We start from the raw sequence: 23,566 nt of genomic DNA on the forward strand, positions 1-23,566 counted from the left end.
TTGCTACACCTCCACTTCCTGCCTGGTCACCATCGCCCTGCCTCTACTTCCTGATTGGCTACTGGCCAATCAGCATTTTATTAAAAATAATACAAGTCATAGGACAAAAGACCATTGTCCCACAGCACCAATGGCCCTGGCTAACTGGCCACTTAGCTTCTGAAATGTACCTCTGTCTCCCCACTGCTGCGGTTATAAACATACAGCACTCCTCCTGCCTTTTAAACCTGGGTTCTGGGGAGCAAACTTTACAGACTGAACCATCTCTCCAGTGCCTAGAACCTCCGTTTCCTTTTCTTTCAAATGAAGGTGCTTACTTGGGTGATCTTGCAGTTTTGGGTGGTAAGTACACAAATGCTAGAGTTTTAGGACTTGTTTTCCAGACACTTGGTTTCTTGTCAAATGCCATTGTCAATCATATCATCTGCTTCATTCGAACTAACAAAAAGTTGGATTTTTTATGCTGAATGAGTATGTGCACACATGTGTTTGTATCATTTAATGTGTTTGTTTTTAAAAGTACCTGGAGAAAGAAGGTTAAAACTTGATGTCTTTGATTCAGAGGAACTCCCAAAATTTGTTTGTTTGTTTATTTATCTAGAGATAGGGTCCCCCTGTGTAGCTCTGCCTAGCCTGGAATTTGCTGTGTTGAAGGGGCTGGCCTTGAACTTTCAGAGATTTGCTTCTTCTTCTCTGGGCTGGGATTCCAGGTTTGCACCACCACGCCTGGCTCGGCAGATCTTAAGCTTTACATATTAGTGACAATCAAAGTGAGATGTCAAAGGAACTTCTTTTGGTTTTACTATGTTTACTTTCTTGAGCTCTATGAGACCATCAGTATTTTCCCTACTTGAAAGATAAGGGCATAAAATAGGTTTGAGTTGCTTCTTGCTTTTGAAAAAGCAGCATTTGGGAAGCCATTTTGCCTGATTATCATCTTTGTTCATCCATTTAATGCTAGATGTCCTTTATGCTCTGTACTGAACATAAGGCAGCCTCATACAGGGACCTTATTGTTGACGTGTGACAAAGTGCCTCCCATCAGACTGCGCTGAACAAGAGGGACAGATTCACTGTGGAGGAAAGAGCCGTGCTCACTAACATGCCGACAAAGGCTGATATATGCAGTAGACATCCCTTTCCTCCTACTATTTTCCACGTAATTCTTTTCTTACACAGCGATCACATATTAATCAGTGAAAGAAACCTGTCACAACAGGCAATAATGCTTCTTTACAATGACAAGGATTGACTTGCAGAAGAAGTATGCTTTAGTATGGTCAAAGAACTAAAGGTATCCAGGGAACAGAAGACATTATTTAATAACCTCCAGTTTGAACTCCCTAATGTAATGGCTATTGATTTGTTCACATTTGTTTTCCATAACCACACAATGGAAACAACTGAAAATGCTAATTCTATTGTCAGTACTGAAACACAGTTAATCATACTCCTGATTTTTTTGAATTGTTGCCTAGTGAGGCCTCCATATATAACTACACCTAAATACTTTATATGAGATAAACCTGACAGGAAACAAATACAAGAAGATTATTTTAATCTATAAGCTACCTTTTGGGTAGTTTCCCCTTTCTATTCATGCTCTATCTTTATTCTACAGAGGCCATTTTAGCTTCTGTGGATAAAAACCTGTGAAACCAGTTCAACACATCAATATGGCCAGGGGTGGTTTGACTAATCAGTCAAAAGGAGCTTTGCTGCGGTGGCATTTTAAAGCACAGCTCAAGTTCATAATCAGCTGACTTAAGTGACGGTTATCCTCTATAATCTGCGTGGAGCTGATGTGATCACTTAAGTGTATTTAGAAAGCAGAGCTGGGTTTCCTTAAGAAGATATTTTTCTGTCTAAGATGGAACCTTTAGCTCCTGCCAGAGATGGAGATCTTTGGAGCCTGTTACCTGCTTAATCTAGAAAACAAAACCTGCACATAACTTCCCTCAAAACAAACAAAGCTAAGAAACAAACAAAGAAAAACAACAAATCCAAAATCCACCCTTTTTGGTGAGCTCTCCAGCCCTCTCCTCAATACATTCCTAGCATGTATTTCCTGCTCTTTCTGCAGGTGAATTCTGATGGATGGAAGACTAGCTTCACCTAGAGTTTCCTTTCTACTGGAATAGAATGAGGAGAGAGGAAAACAGCATGTGCCACATCGTCAAATAGCTAACTTTACATTTTCTCTCTAAAATTATGGAACTGAACAGATGACAGGAATCTCATAACCAGCTAAATAAAGAACACGATATGATGCTAAATTGAGTTTAAGCCTACAACTGCTTTAAGGGCAAGTATATACAGTAATGTTGAAAAGTTTGGACTGATAAATGTGCTGGTTCTCATTTACTAAAGTGAAATGCAGATTTCTGAATGCTCTGAAATATATTTTAGGATATTAAAGTTCAGAAGATGACAAAAGATTTTGGGTAGATATAGACTGAATTCTCCAGGAGAAGGTAATTTACTTCTTTCCAGTCATTCTATAGATAAATATGCAAAGTCACATATATTCCTTAAACAGTCAGGATTTGTCAGGATTCAGTTGTCTCACTAACTACCAAAACCTAGAAGCTACTTTGAGGATAACATATATTTACATGGTATACAGTGTGGAAGGAGTAACACAAAACTAGAAATCTCTAGAAGCTGGATCCCTTACCAAGTTGTGATTTAGTCCTGTGGCTCTCTGTGGGCAACAGCATCTCTACTGCTCTTGAACTTCTGGGAATCATAAATGCAGAATTCGCTATCTGTATAAGCAGCTTAGCAGACCTGCTGAGGAGAGATGATGGCAAAGGAAAGCAGTTCCTCCTAGAGGGAATGGCTCCGCCTCCGGGAAGGTGGGAGTAGTTCAGGGAAAAGCATGTCCCAAACAGTTGGCTATGACCTCATGTGATTGTTCTATAAAATAACAACAAAGTTGTTCTTAAGGAGAAGGTTGAAGACACGTATCTAAATGAGAAAATGCTAACGAAGAGTACTGAAAATCATAGTGGACATGAAAAACTAGCCACACAAAATGATAGTTATAGTTATTTTAACACAAATTTGATAGTATCAGTTACAGTCTATCATTTTACATCTTGGTACTTGCCTAGGTTGGGCTTTCCAGAAAGCAGATGCTGACACAAAATTAAGAGTGGGTGACATTAAATAATAAGTCTGAGAGAAAAGAGGTTAGGCAGGAGAGGAGCCATCACATGATGCATATTTGATGAAGTCCTGCTCAACAGTTTGGTGATATTAGCTTAAAGAGATCTGGTGTTACAAAAGAACAACGTAGGCATTGTCCAGCTGCCTCATCAGTGAATGGCTGGATGCTGTCCAGAAAAGAGCATCACTTCAGGATTAAAACTTCAAAGATGCTGGCAGCCCACATTCCTTACAGCTGAGCAGACTGAACTTTCTTGTAAGAGAATCTGGGGCAGATGTTCTACCCAGGATGGCATGCAGCACTTGTAAACGTATGGGTGGTTGTATTTGTATTTGGAGATGGAATTTGATTAGGTTAGCAGGAATTGTTAGCCAACTACAGCAAAGTCCTACAGCTCTGCTTGAGGTAGCTCAGAGTAGTGAATTGACATCAGTTGTTTCTTTTTTTAGGTAACTGGAGTCAATGTTAAAAGATCAAGTGTTTTGATTTGCATTTCCCTGATCCTAAGGAGGTTGAGCATGACCTTAAATGTCTTTTGGCCATTTGAACTTCTTCTGTTGAGAATTCTCTGTTCAGATCAGTGCCCCATTTTTTTAATTGGGTTAATTAGCATTTTAAAGTCTAGTTTCTTGAGTTCTTTATATATTTTGGAGATCAGACCTTTGTCTGTTGCGGGGTTGGTGAAGATCTTCTCCCAGTCAGTAGGTTGCCTTTTTGTCTTAGTGACAGTGTCCTTTGTTTTACAGAAGCTTCTCAGTTTCAGTAGGTCCCATTTATTCAATGTTGCCCTTAATGTCTGTGCTGCTGGGGTTATACCTAGGAAGCGATCGCCTGTGCCCATATGTTGTAGGGTACTTCCCACTTTCTCTTCTATCAGGTTCAGTGTGTTCAGATTGATATTGAGGTCTTTGATCCATTTGGACTTGAGTTTTGTGCATGGTGATAGATATGGGTCTATTTTCATTCTTCTACAGGTTGACATCCAGTTGTGCCAGCACCATTTGTTGAAGATGCTTTCTTTCTTCCATTGTATACTTTTAGCTCCTTTATCGAAAATGAGGTGTTCATAGGTTTGTGGGTTAAAATCCGGGTCTTCTATACGATTCCATTGGTTGACTTCTCTGTTTTTAGGCCAATACCACACTGTTTTCATTACTGTAGCTCTGTAATAGAGTTTGAAGTCAGGGATGGTAATGCCTCCAGAAGTTCCTTTATTGTATAAGATTTTTTGGCTATCCTGGGTTTTTTGTTTTTCCATATAAAGTTAATTATTGTCCTCTCAAGATCTGTGAAGAATTTTGATGGGATTTTGATGGGGATTGCATTGAATCTATAAATTACCTTGGGTAGAATTGCCATTTTTACTATGTTGATCCTCCCAATCCAAGAGCAAGGGAGATCCTCAAACAACTTTGAGATATCATCTTACACCTGTCAGAATGGCTAAAATAAAAAACACCAATGATAGCCTTTGCTGGAGAGGTTGTGGAAGAAGGGGTACCCTCATCCATTGCTGGTGGGAATGCAAACTTGTGCAACCACTTTGGAAAGCAGTGTGGCGGTTTCTCAGGAAATTCGGGATCAACCTACCCCTGGACCCAGCAGTGCCACTCTTGGGAATATACCCAAGAGATGCCCGATCATATGACAAGGGCATTGGTTCAACTATGTTCATAGCAGCATTATTTGTAATAGCCAGAACCTGGAAACAACCTAGATGTCCTTCAATGGAAGAATGGATGAAGAAAGTGTGGAATATATACACATTAGAGTACTACTCAGTGGTAAAAAACAACGACTTCTCGAATTTTGCATGCAAATGGATGGAAATAGAAAACACTATCCTGAGTGAGGTAACCCAGACCCAAAAAGATGAACATGGGATGTACTCACTCATAATTGGTTTCTAGCCATAAATAAAGAACCTTCATTTGGCAATGGATGGAGATAGAGACAGAGACCCACACTGGAGCACCGGACTGAGCTCCCAATGTCCCAATGAGGAGCAGAAGGAGGGAGAACATGAGCAAAGAAGTCAGGACCACAAGGGGTGCACCCACCCACGGAGACAGTGGGGCTGATCTATTGGAAGCTCACCAAGCCCAGCTGGACTGTGACTGAAAAAGCATGGGATAAAACCGGACTCTGATTATGGCGGACAATGAGGGCTGCTGAGAAGCCAAGGACAATGGCACTGGGTTTTGATCCTACTTCATGTTCTGGTTTTGTGGGAGCCTAGCCAGTTTGGATGTTCACTTCCTAGACCAGGATGGAGCGGGGAGGACTTTGGACTTTCCACAGGGCAGGGAACCCTGACTGCTCTTCAGACTGGAGAGGGAGGGGGAGAGGAGTGGGGGGAGGGGGAGAGGAGTGGGAAGAGGGGGAGGGAAATGGGAGGCTGGGAGGAGGCGGAAATTTTTTTTCAATAAAAAATAAATAAATAAAAAAGAAAAAAAAAGATCAAGTGTTGGAAATATTACCAGATATTGTTTAAGACCTCTGGAGAATATTGCCATTTGTTTCAGATCTCTTAAGAGGATTTCCATTTCATCCCCCAAGGAGTGGCTCCCAGAGGGACTTGTGGGCATCTTGTTGTGTTGTGGTCATAGGTTAGTGGACATGGGAAATGTGATCAGGATGCCTCTTCTGTAGATGACGAGAAAGCATCACAATTTCGTGTGGACAATAAAGGTACGACTGAGGGAATTCAGATCAGCTATTTGTGCTGTTCTATTATTTCCTCTTTTCTGCACAAGTGCCACGGTGGACATTGCCAGGAAGGGGAGGAGACGGGGACTAGTTCCTTTACCTATAGTGTAATATTTAGCATAGTTCCCAACATTGTGGAGGGTCTGGTGCCTGTCACCACTTGCTGGTGACTTTAGCATTAGTAAACTTGCTCAGTCTCTCTGTCCCTTAGTTTTTCTTTCTGTTAAGTGGCGACCACTGTCATGCCTACCTACACCAAAGAGTGGGGTGGAGCCAAAAAGAAAAATAACACATACATAGGGACTAGACTCAGGAGATTTCAGTGCTGTGTGCTGCTGATTTGTTTTCGCTGTTCTCCTATCCTTCCTCACTGAAAATGTATTGTGTTATTGAATTATGTCATCTGTGAAACTGGAAACACATTTCGCGAACCTGGGCAGGAGTAAAATGAAATACTTGATACATAAACAGGATTCAGGGTGTCTACTTTGAGTCAGGTCTCTCACTGTCAATGACTTTTTTTTTTAGAAGTAATAAATTTAAAAACAAGTGAACCTAAGTGGCTAATGGAAATTAAAAGACACAAAAATCATTTCTAAATTATCTTTAGAGATAAGAAGTTATACAGGAATCTAATTTTTCTTTGCTATCATTAGGTGTCATGAGAGGTAATTCTATTCAGGGTGATATTGTAAGGGGGAGTTAGCATTTACACTAATAATATCAATGAAATGGCATGCTTATTATCTTAGAATCTAAAACATATTACATTGGAGCATATAAAAGCAAGTTTAAAGCAAGTAGGGGCAATACCAGTGCTTTGTATTATTGCTAGACTGGCAATGTTGATATTAGAAATTTTAAGATTGCCCAAACAGAGATCTGATAAATGACTTGAAAAATAAAAGTATCAGGAAGGCTTAACTTTTTAAGTTAAGGACTATCCAAAGATTATTGAACTTCGTTGTGTCTTGCTCGCTGAACCAGTTATCCAGGCTCCTCTGCTGGCTTCCTTGATTTCAGAATTGTCCTCTGTACATACACGGAAGTAAAGTGAGAGATTTACAGGTTTCTCCCCTGTCCCCTTCAAGGGATCTTGAGGAAGATGATTTATGGACAAAGGGCTTGGTTGTCTTACAGAGGATACCTGGGCCAGATCAGGTGCTGCTATAGTTCTTAGGGTACAATAAGCAGATGTTTTGATTAAAAAGTACCTTTTGATGGTCCGCTGTACTCTTTTATGTTATCTTTTATCTTGTGAGAGAAACATGTTCTGTTGTGGTGGAATAATATTTTAACCAGGCAAAGATGTGTTACATTTGTTTATGTTGCATTTGTTTAATTATGTAAGGATGTGTATTTAATTTTGTAAAAATGTATTTCATTTGTTTCACCTTGCCTGCCTAAGGCACCTGATTGGTCTCATAAAAGCCAAGCAGCCAATAGCTAGGTAGAGGGAGGATAGGCAGGACTGGCAGACAGAGAGAATAAACAGGAGGAGAAATTGAGGCTGGAGAGACAAAAGAGAACTGAGAGAAAAGAAAAGAGACTGAGGGAGAAAGACAGGGACCAGGCAGTCACCATCTAGCCAGACACTGGAGGAAGCAGTGAAAGCAAGATCGACAGAAGGAAAGTAAGAAGCCCTAAGGCAAAAGGTAGATAAAGAGGCTAATACAAAGAGCCAGCCAGAAATGAGCCTAAGCTAGGCTGAGCATTCATAACTAATAAATCTTGGTGTCATGATTTGGGAGCCGGTTGGTGCTCTAAAAGAAAAAGGCTGGTACACTCTGTTCCGTCTTATTCACGAACATAGTAGGTCACGTGTGGCTAGCCGCTGGGTATTATGATGGTCCACAAAACGTGCTTCCTCGCCATTATCAAATGTTAGTAACACCTGAGAGTTACCGCAAAAACCCTACCTCACTTCATGATTTTCTTCTGTTCTTCTCATTTCCTATTTTTGAAGGCCTTTTTCTCTGTAAGGTATAGGATATGTCTAAAGAGGCTTCTGGAGGCAAAAGAAAGAGGCAGGTAAAGTCCGATACAGGATTTTCAGGGCAGTGAAACTACGTGGTGTGAACCATAACGGTGCATCGTTATGGCCTATTTGTCAGACCCCCAGAACGTACACTACTGAAAATGAACCCCGATGTGCTCTAGGTGATAAGGTATGTTATCGTGGGCTCAACATTTGGTACAAATGAGGTGAGGAAGGCTATGCGTAAGCAGAGTGAGAATAAGGGTCTTTTCCTTTCCTCGAAATTTTACTGTGGCTTTAAAGCTGATATATATATATATATATATATATATATATATATATATATATATATATATATATATAATCTCACATATATTATAAATACACACAATACGTATGTGCATATATATAAAACATACATATATTTGGTAACCCATTACCTCATTAGTGATTTGAACAAGCGTTTTAGGACTGCCCTGAAGATGGATCTCAGATGTTCTAGGCTTGGGACTATCAAAAGGGCGATCTGTCCTCATGTGCTCTAGGAATGCACCTCCTGAACGTTCGTTCCTCTCCGCAGTGACGGTGCATGGGCTCGTCCCGCAGTGAAACCTGCCCTCACCGAAAACGCCAACCAAGTAGGACGATTCTCTCTCTTTTTTTTTTCTTCCTTTTGCCACCGCCCACTCCCGATGGGTTGGCGTCCTAGAGGGCTCCCCGGGACTTGCCTGACTTTTTCCATCTCCTCCCACCTAGTGATACCTTCGCAGCCGGGACGCGGATGGAACAGCGGCGGCGGAGCCAGAGAGCATGCGCGTCCAACCCGAGCATGCTCAGTAGCTCGCGCGGCTCCCCGGAGCTGCGGCGCCGATCGGCGAGCGAAGCGGAGGTCTCGGCGGTAGCCGAGGGAGCGACAGGAAGTGAAGCGGCCCCGCCGGGCGACCGCGGCGGCAGAACCCGAGGCGGCGGAAGGGACTCTGCGGCGACGACGTCGTCGACCGGGGGAGAGGCCGAAGGAGCTGTGCGCCGAGGGGACACGCCCGCTCGGAAGCCGGACCCCGAGGCGGGCAGGATGGATCACCACCAGCTGGGGACTGGCCGCTACCAGGTGGTGAGTACGCGGGCCCCGGGCCACCCGGAGGGACCACGCAGCCACCCAGGGGAGCACAGTCCGGGCCACCCGGCGGGACCACGTAGCCACCTCCGGGCCACCCGGGGGATCACGGGCCGGGCCACTCTGCGGGACCACGCAGCCACCTCCGGGGAGCACGGGCTGCCCCCCAACTCCGGCGGGACCACGTAGCCACCTCCGGGCCACCCCGGGGATCACGGGCCGGGCCACTCTGCGGGGCCACGCAGCCACCTCCGGGTCACCTCGGGGAGCACGGGCTGCTCCCTACCCTCGCCCCCGCGAGACCCTTCCCGCCTGGCCCATCTCTTTTCCAGCCCCTGGCCGCACCCGACGGCCTGCTCCTCACCAAATCCCCTTCCCCGAACTCCCCAACTTGCCCGGGTCTCTGTTTCTCCTCCTGTCGTGTCGTTTCCTTCTTTCCTGACTGAGACACTCAGGAGACATTGTCGTGGGGTTTCCACCGGCGGCGGGGCTGCGTGCACCGACCTGTCAGGGAGGCGATAGGAGTCATCGAGTGGCGTGGGGGTCCACACTGTAGAGTGAGATGCAGCTGGGCTGAAAACCCCGCTTTTAGGGGCCGTGGACCCATAGAGAAGAGCCGTGGTGGGGAACGAGCGTGCCTCTGTTCTACTTAACCTTGTCATTTTACCCTTTTCCATTATGTTAGTATTAAAGTGATCGTTTGTTGGAAAAAAAACCTCCCCTACTTTGTGTGTGTGTGTGTGTGTGTGCGCGCGCGCGCGCGCGCACGTATTTTGGTGGAAGTTGAGCGTTTTGTTAGAAATAAGTTATTTGAAAATAAATTAGTTTTCATTTAATACGATCTTATCTCTCAAGTGTATAAACTTCTAACTATATTTAAATGAGTGAAACATGCCCTGTATTTTCTTTGTCAGGATTTCTGTACTTTTTCCCCCTTCGTGTATTCTAATGGTGTCGTTGGAGATGACTCTTGCAAATATCATTGTCGGCAATATTTGCTATGTTGTGTTTGAGTTTTCATTTATGAATTTCAGAAAATTTAGTGAAACCTATTTACGGAGGGACAAAAGAAAAGCATTTGTGCATATTGTTGATGGTGCGTGCCATAGTTTATGGAATTGTACAGCTAGTCCAGTATGTCACCTTTCCTGTCTGTTTGCTTGTGTGTTGTCACCCAAGCCTTTCTATCAAGTGCCTTTTGACAATTGCCAAGGATTGTGGGAGAGTGGATCGTACCATAACTGATTTTTCATTTTTCTTTGGTAAGAGTCTCACATCATTTGAGTTTATTGCTCTAACATGGCCAGGTGATACAGATTATGAATTTTCTAAAAATTTTCAAGAATGATTTAGTACAAAGATTGCCATTTAATAGAAGGTGATTGTCAAGTTGTCGCACTGTACTTACCTTTAAAGATGCCTTTCTAAGTGTTTTGCAGAAATGCGATGCTACTGATAACATCTTGGATAATTTTATCATCGATACTTGCTTTAGTTTTCAATTCTTTCCCATTTCTATGTGTGTCTTTTAGTAATATAAATTGATTTGAAATTATTCTTTGGTATAATTTTCCTTACTGTGCTCAACTATCACCACTACTTAAAATACTTAAATACTTTTAACAGTAAACAATTTATCATGTTGTCTCTTTTGCTTTCAATAGATGTAGCTAGTTGGAACTATTTTTTTTTTCTCAAAATCTCTCCAGATAAAATGTTGGTGTTTACTTTTGCCATTAATGTATCTCCTTTTTGTCTAAACTTTCAAAGTAGGTTGAAAATACCACATTTTTTTTTTATTTCCCCTTCAAAACTGAAGCTATGCTCTATACAGACTTTGAATGGGTGGAGGCTCTCCATAAGGGCAGAGGGCAAAAATCAGTCATTCTAAATTAATTATTGATTTTAGGTAAAATATTTTTTCTTTTATAAGCAGGTGCATTAGAGAATTTTATCGTGATCTACATTTGCATTTTAATTCTTTCACTTGTCCAGTTCCATAGCAAGTTTGTCTCTGGGACAACTCTTGGTTTGCTGAGAATGACTTCCTGTTATATAACCGTCTGGGAACATGGCATAGGTACAACTGAATTTCTTATTCTGAGTAGACTTTGTAGCTAGTTATCAATCTGGAAACCCAGTTTATATGACGAACACGACTATTTTATGGCTGCCTTTTTAGCTCAGGCCTTGTTTTGAAACTCTAGAATGTTTTAGCAACTTTGGTTGTTGTGTGTTAAGAGATGGTTAGGTCGGGATAGGGAACTATGTGGAGTGATGAGCAATGCTGGGCTGTGTTCCTTTTCAAGAGCCAAAACCCCCTCTCCATGGTGGTGATGCTTGGGACCATCAGAGTGACCTACTGTCTTTATCTGTGTATCAATTAGTAAATTTTATAAGTTCTTTTTGACGTCACATCCTACATAAATGTATGTATACATGTATGTATAAATTTAAATCTAGAGTCCCCTTATAAGAGAAACTATGTATTTTTCTCTCTGAATCTGGCTTATTTCACTTAACACATTAGCCCCCAGTTCCACCTGTTTCCCTGTTTCTTGTGAATGCTGTAGTTTGTTTCTTTACAGCTGAATACAACACTCTCAGGTCTGTCCTCTGCTTCCTACTATGATAACAAGCACACACCATCATTCCTAGCTATAGAAGTTGTTTTCCCCCCTCTTCTTTCCTCTTTATTGTTAAAAAGATCCATAACAGTAGATAAAATTACAGCTACAAAGTCTTGGTACTCCTTTAATTTCAGAGAAAAAAACTCAGGCATGACTTTCACTGTGTTATGGGAAATTGAGTTGTGCTTGATAGGAAAAGAGCCATGTGCAAATGGTTAAGTAGTTAACTTGTCTTGCAGCTTCCAAACTACATTCTGGCTTTGATGGTCTCTATTTTGAAGGCTCATGTACCTACAGCAAGCTGACTACTAAGATTTAAAAGATTTAAAAGACTACGTACAATTTAAATTGGCAGTGTTAATTGCAGCAGAAGTTTCTCAAACTATATACAAGTATGCCAACAATAGGTGTTCTTGGTTCTTGGATTATGTCTAAATACTAACACTGAGACACTCTTCAGTAAAGACAGTAGCTTAGATTTTTTTTTAATCCTAGTTATTTTTGTTCTTTAGCCACAAAATATTTTTTTAAATAATTTACTACAGTGTAAGTTTTTTCTGAAATATAATTTGAGGTATTTGTACTATAGAGGTCTGCGTACTTTTATATCTGGAAAATTAAAGTTGCTCCTGATGGAGGAAGGTCATTGGTTAAAAAAATAAAGAAACTGCCTTGGCCCATTTTATTGGTTAGAACATAGGTGGGTGGAGTAAACAGAACAGAATGCTGGGAGGAAGAGGAAGTGAGCTCAGAGACGCCATGCTCCCCTCTCCTGGGCAGACGTGATAGCTCTGCTCTCTGAGGCAGATGCGATCAAGCTCCGGCCCAGGATGGACGTAGGCTAGAATCTTCCCGGTAAGCGTACCTTGGTGCTACACACTTTATTAGAAATGGGCTAGTCCAGGTGTGAGAGTTAGCCGAGAAGAGGCTAGATATAATGGGCCAAGCAGTGTTTAGAAGAATACAATTTGTGTGTTGTTATTTCAGGTAAAGCTAGCCGGTGGCGGGAGCTGGGTGGCGGATGCAACCCGCAGCTCCTACTACATGCTCCTGATAAATCAACTAAGGAAAGAGGCTTGAAATCTAAAATGGAGTTAGAGACCTGGGATGTAGCTCAGTGGTAGAGCACTTGGCCTAGAATGTTTGTCCAGAAGGCTCTGGTTCCATCTCTAGCACTACAAAACAACAAAAAATGGGCTTAATGTCATCTGGGTTTATATTTAGGTTGTTCTGTTTGCAATGTAAAAAAAAAATGCCTCTTTTCTTTTTGTATATACGTATGCTGTATGTGTGCTGTTCCTCAAGGGTACCAGAAGCTTTGGTTTCAGATGGTTGTTAGCCACTTGGTGAGAGTGCTGGGAACTGAACTCTGGTCCTTGGAAGAGCATCAAAAACTCTTAACCACTGATCCATCTTTTTTTCTATTTTTAAAACTTTTAATTGTTTTATTAGTTAATCAATTAATCCTTTTTCCCTCCCAATCAGTGTCCCCTCCGTCCTTTGTTTCCATTTGTCCTGAACAGCTCAGGCCTCCCATATCAGATATTTATTTAGTTATTTATTTTTGCATGCCTCTGCTTTCTAAGTGCAGGAATTAAAGGTATGTGCCACCACTGCCTGTCTACAGTATGATTTATAACAGTAGCAAAATTACAGTTATGAAGTAGCAACGAAATAATTTTATAGTTGGGAGTCACCACAACATGAGAAATTGTATTAAAATGTTTCACATTAGGAAGATTGAGAACCACTGATATAGAGTCTGGCATATAGAAGTAACTACTGTTTTCATAAACTAGTGAATTAATTAGTCTGTTAATGTTTCATGGTTGTTGGCAGAAAACAGAAGACTCCTAAGTCAGAACAAATGACATTTACTCATAGTTGCGCCAAGCAACAGGAACACAGCATATTTGAGTACTTTTCCTTGTTCAGAGTCCTATGAGGTTAATGAATATCAGAGAGACACAGCACTGAGTCAACCAGAGTCCTGGCTTAGCACTTATTATATCTCTTTATTTTGTAGGAAGCTGATAACATTGTAGCAAACAGCAATGCTTGTTTATTTGCCTTCGCAAGGCAGCTTCTCTGTTGTCTGTAGACTTAACAAGGAAAGTTCCCTCATCAGGAGCTGAAAGCTGTGCTTAGGATGGCACACTAAGCAAGCAAGAATGCCCAAGGCCACTGCCTCACCCAGTAGACCATTCTAGGTGACGTAGTAGATGGTGAATTCTAGGTGTAGTGGTTTGCTTTCATTTTCCATTGTAAAGAAACACTGTAGAAATTCTTCTAGTATGACATATTTTAACGACCTTCCCGATTTTCATGACCCTTGTTTCTTTTAAATTTATCAGTATACATTATCTGTCTTATATTACTGCGTTTTTACATACTCAGACTTGCCCAGTTGCATAATGTGATACTTTCAAGCTCTTGTCTACTTTAGTCTCCATCATATTGACTCTGAACAGTGCCCTAAAAGTCCGTCCATATTTCTGATATTTAGAAGCTTTCTTTTGACATCTTTGTCTTTATTCTTGATGTGAATTCTTCTGGTTCCTTAAATGCTGGTGCCTTTCATATGAAATAATTGCTTAGCTGCCCTTTGGTTTGCTGTTTGCCTGGCATGAGTCATGTTCTTTTAATATAAATTTGTTTTTTATTTCTCAAAAACCTTCTGTGATTTCCTTCTAAACCCCCACCCCACCATTCAATAGCACTTACTATTACAGCTTTCAGATATGCAGAAATATATAGAAGACTGGGAGAAATAAGTCTGTTACATTTATGCTTTTGTATGTCTCCAGTCTTATTTAAAAGATAGAATATCTTTATCCTGAGAGAATTTCGTACATGCATACAATATATTTTGATCATATTCATCCATACTCCTCCTGTCCCTTTTCCAGATCCACCCCCACTGAATTCCCTTCATACTTAGCATCCTCTTTTTAATTTTTTGTTCAAGACAGGGCTTCGCTGTATTACAGCTGAACTCGCAGAGATATCCACCTGCCTCCACCTGGAATTCTGGGATTAAATGCATATACCACCATCACCTGGCCCTCTCTTTTTAAGTTTTAATTTTTAAAATTTGAGACAAGGTCTCATTCTGCAGCTCTGAGAAGCACAAATACCCACTCTACCATTGTTGTTACAAATAAAACTCACTGCCATGATCCAGAGAACATTCCAGAAAGTTTTTGTACAACCTTTGCCAGTCAGTTCCTATCCCCCAGGTGATTGTTTTTCCACATTAAATAGATGGACTTTCTTATTTTAGAATGGTTACCTTATAGAATATAAAGCTTCTTTCACTCAGTGTGAAGGTTTTGAGATGGATCCATGTTAAAATGCCGAAGGATCATTTCTTTTTGTTATTGACTAGATTTACTTGATATAAGTTGTATGAATATACAACCTCTCTCATCTGTTGCTCTGTTGGGAGACATTTGTATTGTTTTTAGCTTTTGGCTATTGTAAATGAAACTTAAGAATATTCTTGTATTAGTCTTTTTGTGGATGTTCTTATTTCTTCTGGATAGAATCATTAGGTAATAGTGTAGATGTATATTTAATTGTATAAGAAATTACCTGACCCAGACTTCTTTTCTTGAAATAGTTGTCTAGTTTTTTTTTTTAATTTCCCTCATAGGTAGATTTGACTTCATTTTTAATGTTTGGGCCCTTTCAGTCTTTAAACTTGTTTCTACTCTGATGACTTTTGAATGTGCAGTGTGTGATTCTTAACATACAGGTTCCTTGACTCGGCCTTGCATACCTGTACAGAGCCATCTCTCAGCAATCTTCTCTCCTTTGTTTTTAGGTACTGATTGTGATGTCTAGCAGGGCTTCTTTCTTGTTAATTCTTCAGCCACAGTATATTCTTTCCCATTTATAGTTCTTTTTACTTTATGTGAAGACCTAATTTGGTTTATTTGCCTCATGCAATCTTATTCTTTCATTTATTTGTTTATTTTTGTTCTTTTTTTTTTTGATACAAGGTTTCTCTGTAGCTTTGGTGCCTGTCCTGGAACTAGCTCCTGTAGCTCCTGGAACAGGCTGGCCTCGAACTTACAGAGATCCTCCTGCCTCTGCCTCCCGAGTGCTGGGATTAAAGGTGTGTGCCACCACCACCTGGTGCAATCTTATTCTTAAATGTAGGAATCCCTGTAAATCTATAATTAGAAGAGTTTTGGATCTGCCATTTGCACCAAGGCAAAGTAAAAGTTGAGAATCACAATATTAGAAAAAGTGTTGTCCGGATTTACATGCTTTTCTACTGTGGAGTCTAGTGCTTTCCTCAGAGGTTCTGTGAAAGACTGCTTTTTAGTTAATCTTTCAAATAGACTTGTAAAGTTTAGAAAATTTGTACATGAGAAAATTTACAATCAAATTTTTGCGTATCAAGTAGTTTACCAAGGTGCACATCAGCACTCTGACATGTTCCAGGATCAACATTATGTTCCTTTGACTGCAAATTGTTTTCCAGTGTATCTTAAAGTTCCCCTTGCTATTTCTGTGACTATTATAACAATTGAAACTGTGCATTGGTGCTGGAGAATTGTCTGTAATCTGTCAATCATGTTTTAAATAAACGCTGATTGGCCAGGCAGGAAGTATATATAGGTGAGAAAACCAGACAGGAAGTAGAAATGATGCAATGAGAACAGGAGGATTCTGGGAAGGAGGAAGTTGATTCTTCTCACTCCTGCCCAGACTCCAAAGAAGCAACATGTGATCTGTGCTGCTGTGAAAGGTACTGAGCCACATGGCTAACATAGATCAAAATAATGGGTTAATATAAGTGATAAGAGCTAATGAGAAACCTGAGCTAATGGGCCAATCAGTTTATAACTTATAGAGATCTCTGTGTGATTTTCTTTGGGGCTTGCCGGCTATGGGGTACAGGGTGGGACAGAAACCCCAACAAGCAGGCCCAGCTCATGTTACAGTGCATTGACTTGAATGTACCTCGTTAAAATATCTCTATATATCAATTAATTACTTTAGCATTCATGAGCAATGCTGAATCAAATTCAGACCCTTACTAGGTATATTTGAGCTAGCTGTACATATTCTAGTACTAGTTTAATATGTACCCAGTAGCATTTAAATAATTTAGATCATAAGAATACTATGATACAGATAATCTATAAGTTTATCCTGGAGGCTAAAAAGGTGGCTTGGGTTAAGGGTATGTATTATCGCAGAGCACCTGAGTTCAGTTTCCAGCACCCGTGTTGGGTGGTTTTTACCTTCAAGCACACCTGCACATGTGTACACATACACACAGATCCATAATTAAAAATAATAAAAATCTTTTAAGAGAAAATATAAAATATATTGGCAGGAACACCTCCAATTCTCTGTGTGTTTTCTTATGTCTTCATGTGCCTTCTCAATATGGCCTTGGCTTCTCACAGTATAGGAGAAGGAAGAAGCTGCCATTTTTCTTGAGGTCTAGACTTAAAAGTTTAGAATTTAATTTCTCCTTCATTTCTTTTAGTCAGAGCAATTGTAAGACCAGCCCAGATTTAGAAGGAGAGGGAGCACATCTCCATGTCTTGCTCTGACACTTGTTTTGAGACAGCTGCACAGTAGCTCAGGCTAGGCCCTGAACTTCTAACAATTCTCCTGTCTCAGCCTCTGAAGTGCTAGGATGTAGTAATAAGGGCGGCGGGGCTGCGTCCCCAGCACCCTGGCTGCCTGGCTAGCTTATGCCCGAAATAACAACACACAAACTGTATTCATTTAATCACTGCTTGGCCCATTTCTATCTAGCTTCTTCTAGGCTAATTCTCACATATTAATTTAGCCCATTTCTAATCATCTGTGTAGCGCCCCTAGGTGCGCTCACCAGGAAGATTCTAGCCTATGTCCATCCTGGGTTGGAGCTTCATCGCACGCGTCTGCCTGGGAGCTGGGAGCATGGTGTCTCTCTGAGGCGTCTGCTCCCGAGAGGAGAGCTGTGGAGTCTGAGCTCACTTCCTCTTCCTCCCAGCGTTCTGTTCTGTTTACTCCTCCCACCTATCTTCTAACCAGTGACGGCCAAGCAGTTTCTTTTTATTTAACCAATGACCTTCCTCCATCACTAGGATTATAGGCATGAGCCACCATACTGACTCAGCTTCCATCTTTTAATGGGGCAGAGGATGCACCTATTTTGAGGGAATATATTGAGGTTGATGTTGTTCATCTTTGAATTGGACATTTTAACCCCTCAGTAAATAAGCACACTATGAAGGTGCAGTAAGGTGCACTATGAAGGCTGAAGCCTGACTGAGAAAAGATCTAGTTCTTGTGGGTGAGCATTGCAGGTATGGTAATGGCCCACATGGGTTTGTTGGTTTAAGACAGAAAGAAAGCCAAAAGGCTTCTGTGAAGTGGGGATTGGGAGTGGGCCAAAACTCAGAATAATTTGTATCTGAATTTGATAGGAAAACAGAACTCCATTGATAACTCTAGTTTCCAATTTTTATTTCACGAAAGCAGTCATCAGGTTCAGCTAAGTAGCAAGACACAGAGTCAATGAAACTGAGACTCTGGCCTGAAGTGAGAAGGTTAGTTCACCAATTTGTAGTTTGTTGCTTGAGTTCATTGCAGACAGACTTCAAAGTCTTCAGGTGTTGCCACCACCACAGTAGGTCATACCCATATCTGAATCAGCAACAGGAAGAGACTCTTCCGATTTGCTGGCTTAAAGTTCAAGATGCCTTCCTACAGTTATGGCTATGACCTTGTAGCTCTAAATGAAGCTAGGAGACTATGGGAGAGCTGAGTCAGAGGGTGAAGCTGATTAAAGCCTTGCAGGGGAGTTAAACTATGAACTGAGATTGCAAGTCCCTAGCACACGCTCAGTGGCAGTCTTGACTGCACAACACATACACAATTCAGATTCAATTAGGCTAACTGTGGGAGCCCACACCTTTGATCCCAGAACTCAGGAGGCAGAGGCAGGAGGATCTCTGTAAATTCAAGGCCAGCTTGGTCTACAAAGCCACTTCCAGGACAACCAGAGTTACACAGAGAAACCCTGTCTTGAAAAACCAAAAAGAGAAAAGAAAAAAAAATAAAAAGAATTTTAAGACAGTGACTACAGATTATATTAAACACTGTTTTAATTATGTGTATGTGTGTGTCTGTGAGTTAATAATGTGATATTGGTGGAGGCTAGAGTTACAGGCAGTTGTGAGCTGTAGGATATGAGTGCTCATAACTGGACATGTATCTTCTGCAAGAGAAGTAAATGCTCTTACACACTAAGCTGTCTCTCTAGCTTGTTCTTACTGTTTTATATTGATTGTTTAGTAGTTACGTTCTTTTTATTCTTAATATCCAAACTCACATTCTAAAATATTGTCTGGTTGCATGTATATTTGATAACATTATTTTGGAATTCTGTTGGTATTCTATATAGATAGTCTTGACATGCATTTAAATAACTATGAAATACTTAGTGCTGTCATTTATTAATGTGAATTTACTTTCATGATTCTAATTAAGACTAGCCCTACCTACCATGTGATTTTAAGTCATCATTATGTCTATGTTTTCTGGCTATGTTGTTATGGTTTCTTTAAGAAGTTTGATCACTTAGCTGGAATTAAGGTGTGGGTAAAATTTCTTGTTAAAGACATGCCAAGTGCAAGTTGGGAAATGTTGCAGTAGTTTAAGATTTACTGTCAGATTATTTTATGTTTTGACTTACTTACTTTTAAGATTTGTTTGAACATGAACAGCATAATAATTTTAAGTTCAGGAATGTGCAGTGTTTTCATTCATCTGTGATGTCTCTGCAGAGTTATCCCTAACATTATGTAGAGAAATCATGCTACTTGGACAGCAGATTTGAGAATAGGAACTAACTCATTTATTATGTAAATATCTTTTAGTGTGATGATGTTAATCTTTTCAGTAATTTTGGGGGTATCAAGACATTTTTTAGTCTGTTGGATATTGGAGTACCAATGAATATTCCAATGGGAGGTTTTGAAGGTCATTTGTCGTTGTCTGAGTTTTCTGGCCTGTTTTATTTCTTCCCACCAGGTTCCACAGCCATTTAGCCCCAAAGAAAATCACACAGAGAGTCTATATTAGTTACAAACTGATTGGCCCATTAGCTCAGGCTTCTTATTAACTCTTAGAACTTAGATTAGCCCATTATTGTAGTACATGTTAGCCACATGGCTCGATACCTTTTTCAGCAGGACAGGTCACATCTTCCTTTTTTTGGTGTCTGGACAGGACTGGGGGGGAATGGACTTTTTCTTTCCTAGAATTCTCCTGTTTTCATTGATCTGCCTCTACTTCCTGTCTGGTTGTCCTGCCTATACTTCCTGCCTGGCTACTGGCCAATCAGCGTTTATTTAAAACATAATTGACAGAATATAGACAATTGTCGCGCACCAATTTGTTGTTTTTACCCCAGGAGGGCTTTTAATGAAATCAAATGACATTTTGTGTAATTTTTTCAAGAGACAGGGTCTTGAGATAAAACTTGAGACTTAAATGAATTTTTCTGTAATCTTAGCAAAATGATTAGTTTATTTCTGTGTAATTTGTTATTGCATCGGTATAGCCTTGTATTATACTCTTAATTCTTTTGTTCTCTCTCTTTTGTAATCATCATGTTAATCTCTGACTTCTTGTGTTTAAACACAATATTCTCCCCTTCTCTGTCTTCCTTCCCTCTCAGGACTAATTCCTAATCTTTATTTATGTCTGCATTTACATGGTATTTTCTCTGGAAGAGTGTCCTCTCTCTTTCTGCCACCTCGTTGCCCTTTACACTTTTTATTTCCAAGTTATATATGTCTTTTTAACACTGCACTTTTGCTTATTGTAGCTCTTAATTTGCAGTATATATTTGCTCACTAGACTATAGGAAGTAGGAACTAGATCTGTCTTGCTTATAAAAGTATATTAAATTGTTGCAGGTCTCTTTATTATAGGGATAAAATAAATGACTTCTGGAAGAGGTAAATGAGTTAGATGTGATGATGTGCACCTGTAATCTCATTACTTGGGAAACTAAGGCAGGAAAATTTGTGTTGAAGCTTGTCTGGGTTACATAGCTTGACACTATCTCAGGAAACCAGAGAAGGCAAGTATACAGGAGAGAAAATGAAAATAAATAGCTGGATGTCCTTTTTGAGTGTTAGAAGTGTCAGTGTGGATAAAAGAGTGTAGTACAAAGTGATACATTATGTTACAGAGTTCCGTACTGGAAAAGTATGCTGTCCAACTATAAAATACTAACATCTTTCCTGTGTGTCATTAGGATAGGTACTGTGGATAACACTGCTCTTTAATTCTTATAGTTTTACATAATGCCTCTTCTGTTTAGCAACTTTCATTTAGTAACCATGTGTGGTGGTTTGAAAGAAAATGGCCCCCAAAGGGAGTGGCACTATTAGAAGGTATGCCCCTGTTGGAGGAAGTGTGTCACTGTGGGGCAGGCTTTGAGGTCTTCTTTGCTCAAGCTTCACTTAGTCAGTCGACTTTCTGTTGCCTGCTCAGCAAGATATAGCACTCTCAGCTCCAGCCCATCTTCTTGCCCGGGGCCATGCACCCCGTCATGATGATAATGGACTGGACCTCTGAAATTGTAAACGAGCCACCCCAATTAAATGCGTTCTTTATAAGAGTTGCCATGGTCATGGTGTCTTCTCCCAGCAGTAAAAGCCCTAACTAAGACAGAAGCTGGTGCCAGGGACTGGGGTATTGTGACAGGCCTGACCATGTGTTTGTTTGGAGGAATTTGGACTTTGGTACTTTGGGTTTGGAAAGCAGTGGAATGCTTTATGGATGATACTAGTAGGAGCATGGAAGACAGTGGTACTAAGAGTTACTTGAAATATGGGGGCTCATTCAAGAGGTTTCAGAGTAGAAATATTTTAGTATGTTGCCTAGAGATCAGTCTTGTGATATTTTGGTGAAGGAAGTGATTGCCTTTTGCTCTTATCTGAAGACTTTACCTGAGGCTGAAATGAAGAGTTTTGGATGAATACCATTGGCAGAAGAAATCTCAAAACAACCTAGTATAGACTGTCATGTGAATATTAGTGATAACTCTAATGAAGCTGAGCAGGGTTAATTACAAAATGAATTTTTGAGGAGAAAAAGAGCACCAGGAAATGGAATGGAGCCAAATCCTATATTCAAGGAGATAAACGATTGAGAAATAGAATAAAGGGAGTAAGGGAGTGGGGACAAGATCCCATCCAGCTCAGTTTCCAACTTGTGGAAAGAAACTGAAGAAAAACCTAGATCTGGATGTGATGGGGCACACTTTTAATCCCGCACTGGGAAGACAGAGGCTGGTAGGTCTCTGAGTCTGAGACCAGCCTGGTCTGCAGAGCAAGTTTCAGAATAGCCAAGCTTAGTCAGTGAAAGACAAAGCTGGTATAGATGTATTTGAAAGAGGGGCGATGTTCTAGCCGCAGCAAGCCACAAAACATGGCAACTTCAGCCATGTGGTTCTGACTTTAGAATTAAAGATAGAAGAAAACGGTTAGGGAATTTGTCTCCACACCTAAAAGCTATTGAGGCCAGGCATGTGTCAGGGGTGTCCCTGAATGGAAGCCTAGTAGAAAGGCCATTGTGTGAAGTTGTGAAGTTGAGGCCTGAATTGCCCTGGAGAACCCAAGATGTTAGAGATGCCAGAGACATGAGATAACTTGCCAAGGAGAGTTAACAGGGAGTGGAACTAACCTAAGAGAGAGAAATGTGTTGTAGCCAACAAAGGGAGAGCCTGCTTGTTTGTCCTGGCCGCCTGGCTAGCTTATCCCCGAAATAATCACACAGAAACTGTATTCATTAAAACACTGCTTGGCCCCTTTAGCTTTAACTTTTTTATTAGCTAACTCTTACATCTTAATTTAACCCATTTCTATTAATCTGTGTATTGTCATGTGGCAGTGGCTTACTGGGTAAAATTCCCAGCGTCTGTCTCCAGCAGATCCATGGCGGCTCTCTGACTCTGCTTTCTTCCTCCCAGAATTTAGTTCTGTTTTCTCCGCCTACCTAAGTTCTGCCCTATTAGGCAAAAGCAATTTCTTTATTCATTAACCAATGCAAGCAACACACAGAGGGGACTCCCACATCACCTCCCTTTTCTTTTTGAACAAAAAGGGCACTTTTGAAGTTGAACTGAATTGCATTTTTTGAACTGTGATATGGATATATGCTTTTGGGGGCCAGGGAATGGGATGTGGTGGTTTGAAAGAAAATGGCTTCTAAAGGGAGTGGCACTATTAGGTGCTGTGGCCTTGTTGGAGGAAGTGTGTCACTGTGGGGCAGGCTTTAAGGTCTCTTTTGCTCAATTTTTCCTCAGTGTGACAGTTGATTTCCTGTTGCCTGCAAGATGTAGCACTTTGAGCTCCATCACCACATCTGCCTACACAATGCCATGCTCCCCATCATGGTAGTAATGGACTGAACCTCTGATACCGTAAGAGAGCCATCCCAATTAAATGTTTTCTTTACTAGAGTTGCCATGGTCATGGTGCCATTTCACAGCAATAAAAACACTAAGTAAGACACCATGAAAAGGAGACTAGTTCTTTGTAGGTCTTTTGTACGTAGGGAGTACTTAATTAATCATTTTCTTCAACCATCCCATAAAATAGAAGTCTATCTATGGGAACTTCTATTCGAGATTATACACCAAACTTGGAGGACAAATTTCACTACTTGTAAACATAATTGCAGTATTAAAATTACACCAAAACAATTTACAAAAGGACAGAGAGGGAAGGTCACAAATAATTCTAAGGATGTTTGGTTTTTTGTTTGTTTGGTTTTGGTTTCTCTGTAGCTTTGGAGTCTGTCTTGGAACTAGCTCTTATAGGCCAGGCTAACCTCTACCTCAGAGAGATCCACTGCCTCTGCCTCCCCAGTGCTGGGATTAAAGGTGTGCACCACCACCGCCTGGCTTCTAACGATGTTTGAAAAGGCCA

At 40.8% G+C, this 23,566-nt stretch overlaps 1 protein-coding gene across 1 annotated transcript in view; it reads left to right on the forward strand.

The window, feature by feature from the left end:
* The first annotated feature begins 8,595 nt into the window (after positions 1-8,595).
* The window catches only part of Ndfip2 (Nedd4 family interacting protein 2), a 44,450-nt gene continuing 29,479 nt past the window's right edge, over positions 8,596-23,566 (forward strand). Inside the window, exon 1 of the mRNA XM_075949120.1 lies at positions 8,596-8,970. Within this exon, the coding sequence (XP_075805235.1) occupies positions 8,641-8,970 (330 nt within the window). The 5' untranslated portion in view covers positions 8,596-8,640. The remainder of the gene's footprint in view (positions 8,971-23,566) is intronic.

Source organism: Microtus pennsylvanicus, chromosome 15, assembly GCF_037038515.1.
Source record: "Microtus pennsylvanicus isolate mMicPen1 chromosome 15, mMicPen1.hap1, whole genome shotgun sequence".
NCBI lineage: Eukaryota > Metazoa > Chordata > Mammalia > Rodentia > Cricetidae > Microtus > Microtus pennsylvanicus.